Source organism: Rhinatrema bivittatum, chromosome 10 (genome assembly GCF_901001135.1).
Source record: "Rhinatrema bivittatum chromosome 10, aRhiBiv1.1, whole genome shotgun sequence".
In the NCBI taxonomy this organism is placed as follows: Eukaryota; Metazoa; Chordata; class Amphibia; order Gymnophiona; family Rhinatrematidae; genus Rhinatrema; species Rhinatrema bivittatum.
This window is the reverse complement of record NC_042624.1, coordinates 84816865-84829825: the sequence shown is the minus strand read 5'-3', so window position 1 is coordinate 84829825 and position 12961 is coordinate 84816865. Positions and strand designations below refer to the sequence as shown.

Sequence of the window (12961 nt, the reverse complement as noted above, 5' to 3'; positions counted from 1 at the left end):
CAGCTGTCATGGTACATGTGGAAAGAGGAGCTGAGGTAAGATGGAATAAATTGCCTGTATGGTGGCGCTTTCTCAAAAGAATGAAGGAAGTACAGACAGGGTTCTTCTTCATCTGTTGCATATAGTTTAGTTCCAGAAATTAATATATAAAAAAAAAGATACATTTTTCTATTCATTTTCTATTCATTAGCTAACGATCATATCGGACCCCACCCACCACCACGAGCGTTATCAAAACTTGCAGTCTCTGGCTGGCAGCAAAGCTGGCCAGTGAGTTTTGAAAATTGCTCCTGGTGCTTGCATTTTGTGGCAAGCGGCATGCTGGCTAGGAGGGCTTTGTACACCCCCGAGTGACACATGTGACAGGGGTTGCCAGTCCTTGTTCTAGAACCTCTTTTCCACCACAAATATTTGCCACGTTTGCATTATTGGGGGTATCTGAATGTCTGTAACACCCTCCTCCCCCATGTTTATTTTGGCCTGTTAATGGTGCTAATAAAAATAGTTTAGCCGCAGGCCATGGTCCTCATGAAATTTACATCCTACTGTACAAATCTTTTCTTCAATACAGCGGGATAGCAGCGCTGCTCCTCTGATTTTCTTAAGAATTCTAAAACAAACGCTGAAAAAAATAAATGACATCAAATATCTCTGGCACAAAACCCTTGTTTCTTTTGGCTTGCAGGGAGGAGGTTTTGCTGCTCTGGCATGACAGAAAAGCATGTTTGAGATTCATCCAAATCTGTGGTGCTGAAAGACTCGGATCAACTTCTCCCGCACTTGTTTCAATGAATGAAAAGCGACTGGCATGGAGGTGAAGCCATCCCAGGATGGAGAGTGAAGTGGCGTTCGTTCATTCATTCATTCATTCCTAAATGCAAATCTCTCCAAAGGCAGTACCCGTGGTTCCAGCTCCAGTGAGGTGTTTGGCACACGCTGCCTTAAGAGAGAGGCACCGAATTGTGATTCCCGATCATGGGTAACGTACCACCCACAATCCAGGTTTCACCGGATGAGTGGGGCTTTCCTAATCATGATTACAGATTGCTTAGAAATAGGATTGCCAGCCGGCTCCAGATCTCCAGGGCAGGTTGATCCAGTCCTGGCTTCTACCCCACTGCATGCAGGGACTTGTAGTTCCATAGTGCCATGGTTATCCAGTTCTGGTCCTCAAGGGCTACAGACAGGTCAGGTTTTCAGGATATCCCTAATGAATATGCATGAGATAAATCTGCATGCTGTTTAGGCAATATGCATCCAAATTTATTTCAACAAACTTCTATTCTGCCACTTCCATCTAAAATAGAGACCAGGGCGGATTACATAATTACATGTTCATAAAATATATAAAAGTACAACCCAAGACATATACCTATCTCATGCATATTTGTTAGGGATATCTTCAAAAAACCCAACCTGTTTTGCAGCCCTGGAGGAGCGGACGTGAACATCACTTCCCTGCTGCATTCCACAAAAAAAAGCAGGACTACAAGTCCATGGAGGCGGTGGGGTAAAACCAGGACTGGATTGGTCCAGTCCTGAAAATCAGGAGCCAATTGGCAACCTTATGTAGAAACGAATCAGAAAAACTGCAAGAAAACAATAAAAGTTTCTAATATGACCTGGGAGTTTGTTAATTTTCTTGAAATTCTCTTGGATCATTTCTAAGTAACTTCAGATTACAGCTTTTGATTGGCTCCCTGAAAAAGATGCCCCATTCCTAATTCTTCCACCACTGCATGCAGGGAGATGTAGTCCTTTTGTTCTTAGGGGGGGGGGTCTCAGAACTGCATCTCCCTGCAAGCAGTGGGGTAAAACCAGGCCAGGAGTGGCCTGTAGGAAAAAGAAAGAGCCACCATCTATCCTACCCAAACCCACAATTTTGGTTGGAGTTTTAGCTCTTAGTCTAGAAATGCTATTAAATTGTCCAACTCTACAAATTTGCACTTACAAAATACAATCCCATCTAGAAAAAAACAATAATTATGCTTCACGTTAAAACTAAATACTGTCAAGCCAGACAAAAATGAATTTGCGTTTGCTCTCTGTTGGTTTGGCTGTCGGTTTGGAGCCCTGCATGATAGGACACTACCTTTTGTGTCTCCATCACGTGTATTTGTTTTATGCTTTCCTACCAGGATCTCCTAGTTATTTCTTCACATCTCAAAAGCCCGGTGTCTTAGGTCCAAATCTAAACACTGACAACTAACTAGAACGAAGGGAACACAAACTACGAATGCACGACCAGCGCCAGAGTCGCAACAACCGTCCACCTAAAAAAAAGGCGATTCATAATCCTTAGGAGTCTGTTCCCCTGTTCTCCTCCCATACTAGTAGTGTCCTTCGGTATAAATCAATACTTTTTAACTGACCAGTAGGTGTCACCATGAGAGCAGCATTTGACTTCACCCTCGCTGGTAAGAACATCAGTGCTACCCAAGTGGGAAGGTGCATGAGCCGAAACCCAACTTCAAGTCTCTGCAGTGGAAACCCTAATCAGTGGGCCAGAAGGCGCCCTAGACATTTGTAAACAGATCTTTTTCCGTTAACTCGGGAGAGCAGCTGCTGTACTGCGCCATTCTCTACAGGCCCCAGTCCAGAGACAACGGACAGGTAGCTCTTTGTAACATACAAAGCAGAAACCAGGGAACAAACAATGCACTGTAGGATAATACTGAAACTCTCTGCAAGGACATCAAACAAGGTAAAACTAAACTTAAACTGCTTCCTTCAAGCAGCACATGAACCTGCCAGCTGTATGTACTTAACAATGCCCCCTTTCAATCCGAGCACCCAATGGCCTTTTTCCAAAATAAAGCCACTCCTATAGCACTGGACCCAAATACCAGTAAAGCTGATTTTTCTGAACAATTTCAAGCTACACTCTCCAGTCGTAGTGTTGAGATTTCTTTTTATTTTTAATGTTTTTCAGTCTGTTGATGACCGGAATGATAAAACTGGGAGATTCAGATCAGGCAGCTGGAAGCGGTGGAAAGGGAAACCCAAACTGAGGTTAAACCTTCGCGCGTGTTAAGTGTAAGCAGAAGCCGTTCCAGTAAAAAGACCCGGCTGGCATCACATTTATAACGGAGCCTTATCCCATCAGCTTAAAGAGAGTTACCCAAACCATCAAAGCCATAGGACCACCACAGCTGAAACCTTTCAACAAGGGGCAACCTTCAAACTGTGCAAAGAAAGGTATAATCTGAGGGGGCTTTTTACCCGCATGCCTTATGCCAGTTTTCCCATGGGAGAATGTCCTCTTTGAAAACTGACTTGGAAAGACTACGTGCACAGACCTGCACCTGCTATTTGGGGGGGGGGGGCATTTTTTGGGGGAAAATACACGTTTGAAACTTCAAAAGTACGCACGTAAGTGCCAACTCTTCCACAGCCCCACCCCGGGAAACCCTCTCCTATCTGTGGAAAAAGTTTCACATGCAGTGGTATTTCGTGCATAACTTTATGCACAGATAGGCTAGGCAATTTTCAAAGACCCCATTTCTGCACATCAAACACTCTTGAAAATTCAGCTCCAAAAGGAAAATGGACCTCCTGGAACAGAGGATTTGTAATAAGTGGATAACCTGACTGATTGAACAAATTCTTTTCTAAAAGCTTCATATCCTCATAGATCATTATGTTAAAAATGCAGCATCTTCAGGCCAATCTGGTGACTCAGTGGCAGTTTGATTCCCAAACTGGTCCTTCTGCACCCCAGGCTAGCTGGGGCTGGAAATGCTGTGGAGGCAGCATTCACAGCCTCTGGGTGAGCAGGAGCTGTGGTCATTGTAAACATAAGAACTACCATACTGGATCAAAGCAAGGGCCAATCAAGTCCAGCATCCTGTTTCCAACAGTGGCCAATCCAGGTCACAAGTACCTGGCAGGATCCCAAATAGTGATAAGATTCCATGTTGCTTATGCACAGAGATAAGCAGTAGTTTTCCTTCAAGTTTACCTGGTTAATAATGGTTTTGGACTTTTCCTCCAAGAACTTTTCCAAACCTTTTTTAAACCCAGCTATGCTAATTGCCTTTACCACATTCTCTGGCAATGAATTCCAGAGCTTAACTGTGAGTTGAGTGAAAAATGATGTTCTTCGATTTGTTTTAAATGTGCTACTTACTAACTTCATAGTGTTATCTAATTTTTTCATTGTTTGAAAAAATAAACAACTGATTTGCATTTACCTGTTGGACTCTACTAATGATTTTATAGACTTTTATCATATCTCCCCTCAGCTGTCTCTTCTCCAAGTCGAACAGGCTTAAACTCTTTAGCCTTTCATCATAGACAAATTGGATTCGAAGCCCATGATGAAGGGTTCCAAAAGGAACCCCGGTGAATGGCTCCTGGCCTCAGGACTCTTGCTGCAATGACCAGACTAGGAACAGTCTTGGGTCTATTAAAATATGGGAAAAATCCTCAGGTGGTTATGAATGAAGCCTCATGGTGCCAGCTCCCAGCCTTGGTTCCCATTCAGACTGGTGAAAAGGGAGAAAGAAGGCATTACCGGGCCAAAAAACCTACACTAAATAGGATAAGTTCAGTCATGACCTCTTGACCTGTGTCTATGCTTAGAAGCCTCCAGTAATGTGCCTGTTTATTAGTTACTGACAGCAGAATGACACATGGATCAGAAAGCACGATCTGCTTCTACTCTGGAAGTAAAAGGATACCTTGTAATGATGGAACACACAATGTTTATGTCTTTCATGCATTAAAACTCAAGCTTATGAAAACATAAAAACTAAGAGGTTGATATTCAGCTACTCCTTAGATTTGTTCATCCCAATCTACAATTTGCTGGATAAAAGTATGCAGGTAACTTATACGGTATATTCGTGGGACAGCTGCACTGCTGAACATATACAGAAAAAACAAAAACGTTATCCAGATAAATTCAGGATTGCCTTTCAGCACAACTAAAGTTATTTGAATAACTTACCCAGATAACTTTGAATATGAGAGTTATCTGATTAATTAAGAACATAAGAACATAAGAAAATGCCATACTGGGTCAGGCCAAGGGTCCATCAAGCCCAGCATCCTGTTTCCAACAGTGGCCAATCCAGGCCATAAGAACCTGGCAAGTACCCAAAAACTAAGTCTATTCCATGTTACCATTGCTAATAGCAGTGGCTATTCTCTAAGTGAACTTAATAGCAGGTAATGGACCTCTCCTCCAAGAACTTATCCAATCCTTTTTTAAACACAGCTATACTAACTGCACTAACCACATCCTCTGGCAACAAATTCCAGAGTTTAATTGTGCGTTGAGTAAAAAAGAACTTTCTCCGATTAGTTTTAAATGTGCCCCATGCTAACTTCATGGAGTGTCCCCTAGTCTTTCTATTATCCGAAAGAGTAAATAACCGATTCACATCTACCCATTCTAGACCTCTCATAATTTTAAACATCTCTATCATATCCCCCCTCAGCCGTCTCTTCTCCAAGCTGAAAAGTCCTAACCTCTTTAGTCTTTCCTCATAGGGGAGCTGTTCCATTCCCCTTATCATTTTGGTAGCCCTTCTCTGTACCTTCTCCATCGCAATTATATCTTTTTTGAGATGCGGCGACCAGAATTGTACACAGTATTCAAGGTGCGGTCTCAGAGACATTGGAGCGATACAGAGGCATTATGACATTTTCCGTTTTATTCACCATTCCCTTTCTAATCATTCCCAGCATTCTGTTTGCTTTTTTGACTGCTGCAGCACACTGAACCGACGATTTCAATGTGTTATCCACTATAACGCCTAGATCTCTTTCTTGGGTTGTAGCACCTAATATGGAACCCAACATTGTGTAATTATAGCATGGGTTATTTTTCCCTATATGCATCACCTTGCACTTATCCACATTAAATTTCATCTGCCATTTGGATGCCCAATTTTCCAGTCTCACAAGGTCTTCCTGCAATTTATCACAATCAGCTTGTGATTTAACTACTCTGAACAATTTTGTGTCATCTGCAAATTTGATTATCTCACTCGTCGTATTTCTTTCCAGATCATTTATAAATATATTGAAAAGTAATTCAGCTGGATAAATCTGGCCTGTCCAGAAAACCCCTCTAATGTCACCCCCCACCCTTTATCTGGATAAAGTTTACTCTGATAACGTTTATCTAATTAGAGGGGGCAGGAATTGAAAACGTCGTTTGTCCAGGTAACTCAAAAGTATATGGAGCTCCAAGTGATAAAAAGGTAAACACAGGTACACACAGTGTGTACACATGTAGGGATTATTATCTTAACTGGCTTTCCAAATCTTGGGATTGTGCCCACATTACAGGATCAAGGGCTTGCAATCAGACTGGAACCCTCTGTCCCCAGGAATACCGTAATTGAGTACATCTATCTTTCAGCAGGCAGGGATGTCCTTTGATAAGTATTCCCTGAAATCCATTTCTAATGTTACTTATTTCTATAGCACTACCAGACTGTATAGATACATATAAGAAACAATTCCTGATTCATGGAGCGTGCAATAGTTACACAGACAAAACTAGTAAGAGGCTTCAGGAAGTTTATTAGAATACTCATGGTTAAAACAGACAAGGCTATGATCAGGAAGAACCAAGATTTAAGATTTAAAACCATTCCAAAAAAGTATTTTTGGGGGGCAGCATCTGAACATGGTACATGACAAGGCAACAAAAGACTGAGTAAATGAAAAACCTAAGGAGAGCCATTACATCCCCAACAAAAAAAAACAAAAAACAAAAAGCAAGGGAATGTTACAATCTCGAACTCAGCTGATTTCCATTCGTAAGTAAGGGGTCAGCGAGCCAGACGATGTGCCCTTCAACGAACGGCCCCACCTGGCCTGTTAGATCATTCACCTTATAAAAAAGGTCTTTCAATAACCAAATCAAACACGAGGTTTGTTTTGTTTTGTTTTTTTTAAACATTTTTGTGTGCAGGTAAAACGATAATCAGCTATGAAGATAAACAGTCTTATGCACATCAACTCCTAGCCATGCCAGGGCATGACACATCTCAGGAAGTTTCTTCCAAGCATACAGCACAGCAAGGTGAACAGCACAGAGTTCCTGCCAGAGGAGAAGGGCACATAGACCAGCAGCCTGACCAATGAACGGAGTTTCTGAGGAGAGAGGAGGAGACAGAGAGGGGAGGTGCGGTGCAGCAGGTGAGTAGGAGAAGCTTGAACTGTACGAGCGAGCGAGCAGATGGTGAAATCAATCTGTGGCTGTAGCAGTGCTGGAGGAAGAGAAGTAGCTTAGTTTTGAATAGACTGTAGTAAAGGCAGGTGGTTCAGTGGTAGGAGCACTTGAAAACCATCAAAGAATTTATACAGTTGTTTTAATTCCATAACATAAACTAAGATTTAACTGAAATACAATGCCATGGGATTGGGATCTGCATGCAATGCCACTGAACAGATGAGCAGAAGAATTTAAATAAGCTAATTTGTTGGCACTGCACTACCGAAATCCTACTAAAGTGAAAACATGAAATTACTTGACTTTAAATGGACAAGAGCATTTTTAGTAGAATTGGTTTGTTTTTTTCCATTATTGCAAGCATTACAGAACAGTAGCTAAAAAAAATTCAGCTCGTTCTCCTGAGATTTGAGATCATGCTCCAATGCTCAGCAGGCCAGCAGTCTGAGATCAGAAGAATTAGCAGCAAAGTCATCTGTATGTTTGTCTTTGGAAGTAATTTTTATACATTCCATGAAGGAAAAATTGTCTACGTTTAGACAGCAATAAAATCATGGTCAATTCAAACAGTGATAATGTCACTGCACTGTTTTACAAGGCAGTATTCCAGCTCCCAAGTGAGTAAACTATGTGGCTAAAGGCTGAGCAGTTTATCTGGAAAGGCACTAGAGATCCGTGCCAGGAAAAGCACTACACGATATTGCCGTGGGCTGCATGTGCTTTAACAAGCTCTTTCCACAAATGTAGGGTTTTCAATAAGTTCCAGGGTAAAAGGTATTGATCAATGCCAAAGATGGTTACGTGCCAGTATTCATCGGACGCTAGAATTTCAACACTCAACTGATATCAAAACACTATGAAAGACTCCCATTATACAAGCATTTAATCATAATGTACCCTTCAGAAAACCTGAATGCCAAACAGCTTACCACTGTCTGAATAATATATAGTAAAAAGTAAGAAAAGCGTATCCAGTATACTTGCACCCTGAACCCGTTTCACGAGCCTGACTTGGACATAAGGTTCTTTAGATATCAGCATTTAAAAGCCGTGTTGGGAGTCTTGACTGCAAGACTCCCCCAGATTTAAGAAGAATTTAAAAGATTAATAAAGCAAAGGAAATGAAAACATTTTACTGTCAAGAAAAACAACTAATTATTCCCCACAAACTTTACTTGCATTGGTTAAAAATGACCAATTATAATATGCATGGAGCTAAATATATGTACTGTGTGTGACTATTGTATTATATAGCTAGATAGATAGATAGATAGATAGATAGATAGATAGATAGATTTGTATGTGTATGTGTATCGAGATGGATGCCTCCGTATTTCTTTTTCTCTTTCAGATCTGTATCTTGGAAGTTAATGTATACGCGTATTGAAACAGATGGAAATCTCAGATACATTCGCAATGGAACAAAGGTTGGTTCTACTGCAGGGTTTCCAAATTCGATCCCCTGGCACTCACAGACAGGTCTGGTTTTCAGCACATCCACAATGAATATCACACACACATTGCTCACCTGTTCTCTGGGGCTTATAATGTTCTACCTCAGCCAAGACTAGGAAAGAGTGGGAGCAGCAGGGGTAAGTTTTTAAAAACTGCCCTTCTGAGGAAGAGATTTCTCGCCTGTTTTCCAAAGGAATGTGAGTGCCTTTAGGTGAAGTTGGGGATGGCCATTCTTGTTGCCCCGAGATTTAAGAACTGTCACACGGGCCCTGATGTTGCTCCATTTAGATTATTGCAAGGCTATTTATATGCGCTTCCAAAAGGGGCTCTGGGATGTCTGCAACTATTACAAACGCTGCAACAAGGAGCAAGCTTCACTTCTGTTGCTAGCTCTTCATTGACTCCCAGTGGCAAGCAGGATTCAATTTACATTTCTGTCTTTGGCTCTATAGCAAGTATTGCTCACACCTATTTGGCAACTAAGATTACTTGCCGCACCCCTTTGAGAGCACCTCACTCTAATCAGGAAGCAAGACTGTAGGTCTCTTTTTCTTTCTTCCAGGCCATTACTAGGACTAGAAATAGGGAATAAGCTTTCTCAGGAATAGCCCCAACCTTATGAAGTTCCTTGCCAGTGGCACTTAGTTACCTCCCAACCTATATGTTCTTCTTCAGCATATGAGAACTTTCTTTCAATTCATGGGTGCATAAAGTAGGGAACAGATGCTTACCCCATGATGTGGGATGCATGGTAGGGGTGCAGACTGACAGTCAATTTTTAACTGAAAAGATGGGTGGAACTTTGTTAAATTAATTAGGTGCATGCGCTATAAACATAGCTATTTTAATTTTGTAATATTTTGATTATTTTTATGCTTAATGAATTTTTTGTTAGGAGGGTTATTTTTCATTTTACAAGGGAAGTTTGTATTGAATGTTATTTTATGTTAGGGTTTTTGTTGTAATCTACCTTGGCATTATCTTTTTGGTTGTGGAAGCAGGAATACAATTTTGATTATTAAATTAAATTCTGTCTAAAAACAGGCTAATGTGCACATCTTGATTAGCCTTGATCTCATCCAGGGTCCAAAGGACCAGCTTTGGAGTGTGTGAGTGTGAGTGAGTGAGTGAGTGTGTGTGTGTGTGTGTGTGTGTATATGTGTATGTGTGTGTATGTGTGTATGTGTGTGTGTGTGTGTGTGTGTGTTACACAAATAAATGGTGAAACAAAAAAATGTAAAGAGCTGCAAATTCAAAATATTTTTGTGGTCAGTAGATAGTACATGTCTGAGCTTTGTTTGCTGGAGAATGCCAAATCGACTAAGCTGAATGAATGACTTGGCCTTTTTTCAACATGTAAAGCCAAGTGTTGGCCATGCAAATGGATGAGCTTGACAGCCTTCAGAATGAAAAAGAATTCTTATTTCAACTAGTTCATTTACGAAATCCAAACCTGAATAACCATACAAATGGGATGGATTTAATTAGAGAATCAACAGGAACAGAAGCGGAAAGCAGAATACACTCACAGCTGTCTGGTATCAACCCACAAACTAAAATAATACTTAAGAAAAGAACATTTTGTTCCGCATTCATGAAAAATGCAGAGCTAATTCAGAAAAGCAATGAAAAGACAGCCAATTATTTAAAAAAAAAAAAATGGCAAAATAGTAACTGTTGACAGATAAGAATCATTCAGCCCACTCAGTTTTACCAGTAGGCCCAGTCTACGCTGCTCTGGACAAGGATATCTCACTAGCTGTCACTTTAAACCTCCACCGATTGGCACATCACTAACAGCTGAAGGGCCAATCCCCATTCAGAACTCAGGGATTGGGTCGTCACTGTCAGCTGTCAGTGAAGGGCAAATCGGTGGAGAGCTCCAGACACTTATGTACGGAGGGAGCAGCAGGAGGGAGGAGGTTGTACTCCTACCAGCTCTGCATGTCAGAGCTTTTGGAGGTCCTGGGTGGGGATGGGGTGTTCATGGGTGGGAGATGTGTTTTTTTTTTTTTGGGGGGGGGGGGGGCTGGGAAGGGAACCACTCAAACTACTTATTTTATTTTAAAAGTGTTTCTTTCCTCTGCCCTCCACAGTTCTGGGCGGGTTACAGCAATAACATACATAATAAAAAGTACAATACATATTGTAATAAAATACCAAAGCCGAGCTCTACAACACAAAGCAGGGAATCAGGAAAAGGGGGAGGAGTAAGGTTTTACTCCCCTACTGTGAATGCTGTCTTAAAGAGCTGTGTTTTTAGCGCCTTTTTGAATGCATGAGTCTTCTTTAAGCTGCGCACAGATAGCGGGAGTTTATTCCATAGTGCGGGACCTGCAATGGAAAAGGCTCTTTCCCAGGTTTACTGAGAGCTGAGCAGAATGAATTGAGGGTACGTCAAGTAGAGACTGCGTAGATCTCAGTGTTCTTAAGGGGGTGTTTAACTTGAGAATGACATTTTTAAGGAGGCTGCGCACGATCATTGCCGATTTATACTGAATATGTTGCTGTAGAATGTGCTCATGAAATCCAGTACAAGTTATTGATTTGGGTTGGGGGTGGGGCACTCGGGCACTACAATATTTTCTTTATTGGGAACGGGGAGGTGGCTGCTTGGCTCTCTGCTATTGTTTTATTGGTGGGGGGTGGGGGGTGAGCGGAGGGAACAGCTGCTCAACTGCTTGTTTTGTTTTATTGTGGGATTCTCTTATCCAGCTAACTTTAAGAATGCTTTTCGGCAGCCCTAAAATTAGGCAAGTAAATTAGCCAGATAATGCCGAGTACCGGCCTTGTCTGGCTAACTTAGGTTTTGGTGTTGCCCAGTAACAGGAACGGGAGCAGCTCTGCAGAGGACGAGAACAGATGAGGATCGGTGGAGAAGTGTGGGGACAAAAAAAGGTCAGAATGATTGGCCCTGTGGCTGCTCCTTCCTCCTCTACTCTCCTGAACCCAGATTGGCCCCCACAGAAATTCTTCTCTCCCCTCTTCCCTGAGGGTCAGTCCATACCTGGAGGATATGAGAAAGTGCCTGGGGAGCTAACACCGGGGCCACTGAGAGCCTGGGGGAAAGCAGGAGGCAGAGAGCTGCAGCAGGGACCAGTTAAGTGCCTGCATTTCATTCTCCCGGCACTGCCCCGACAATTCCTCCTCCTCAGTTCTGAAGTCACCTGCAGAGTTTCTCCATTCCTGCTACTTGGCAGCAATCCTGAAGACTTTGTTCACTGGGACCTGCCTAGGAGAGCCAGGACCAGGAGCCTGGATTGCGTAAGTGGGAGGTGGTAACAGGGCTGGAGTTCCCACCACGGCGGTAACTTAGGCACATGAGTGTGATTTTACGCACTGTTATACTAATGGGCTAAATTATGCAGATGCTTAATTGCCTGGTTCTGTGGTGTGTAGTTCCTGTCCCCCTAATGGAGTTTGCCCTGAAGCAGAGCTTCCAAACGTTTCATCATTCCCAATTTTGTTTAAGTCCCGTTTCACATTTTTCACTCCACCTGGAGTGTCGACCCTATTACACATTTATGTATTAATCTCTACACATCAAGATATTTTTCCCTCAGATCCATCTGCAGTGTTGCTATTGAAAAGAACTGACCCTAGCACGAAGCCCAGAGGTACAGCTCTGCTTAATTTGCTTTCACCAGAACGGACACGACTGACTACCAAATCTCCCTATTACCTTAAGGAGATTACATCACAAAGCAATAGAAAAAAAATGCCATGCTAGATTATTTTTCTGCTCCACGTGTTAAGACAAACTAATTTCCAACACCCTCATCACGCACCCAGCCCACTTAACAGTAAACTGCAGTTCTGATCTGTGATACAAAATGATCTAAATGTTCAACCAGAGCAGGAATTATCAATGGAATCTCCTCCTGCGGTGCAGAATATTATGTAAAAAAAAAAAACACGGAACGTTACAGATTAAATCTGAGTTTACCTTCTGTCCTAGGGGACCACGGGGCCCCACCACTCCCATAGGTCCTGAATCACCCTGGAAAAGGATGGAAAAGAAAGGATGAAAAAGAGCAAGGGAACATGACTTTGCATTTGCAGACAGATCATTTTAAATGCAGTACCACACACAGCTGAGTACATTTTCCAAGCCTTAGTCAGAGACTGCACAAGTAAAAACAGGGCCTACTTGGGTGGAACGGCTGAATCTTGCTAAGTGGATTTGCAGCCAGCTAAAAGCTTGCAGGTGCTTTTGCAACTCTCTCTAGCCGCAGTAAGAAGAGGGGGCTCCGGAGGGCATGGGGCACAACTTGTTTCAAGGATGAAACCTACATGCGAGCAGCGATGCTTCAT

The 12961-nt window shown here is 42.2% G+C and overlaps 1 protein-coding gene across 2 annotated transcripts in view; it reads right to left on the bottom strand.

Annotated features, from left to right (window-relative positions):
- Nucleotides 1-12961, bottom strand: part of COL24A1 (collagen type XXIV alpha 1 chain) — a 554101-nt gene that overhangs the window by 421840 nt on the left and 119300 nt on the right. For both annotated transcript variants that reach the window (XM_029618163.1, XM_029618164.1), the window contains exon 7: nt 12594-12647. In XM_029618163.1, coding sequence (XP_029474023.1) covers nt 12594-12647 — 54 coding nt within the window. The remainder of the gene's footprint in view (nt 1-12593; nt 12648-12961) is intronic.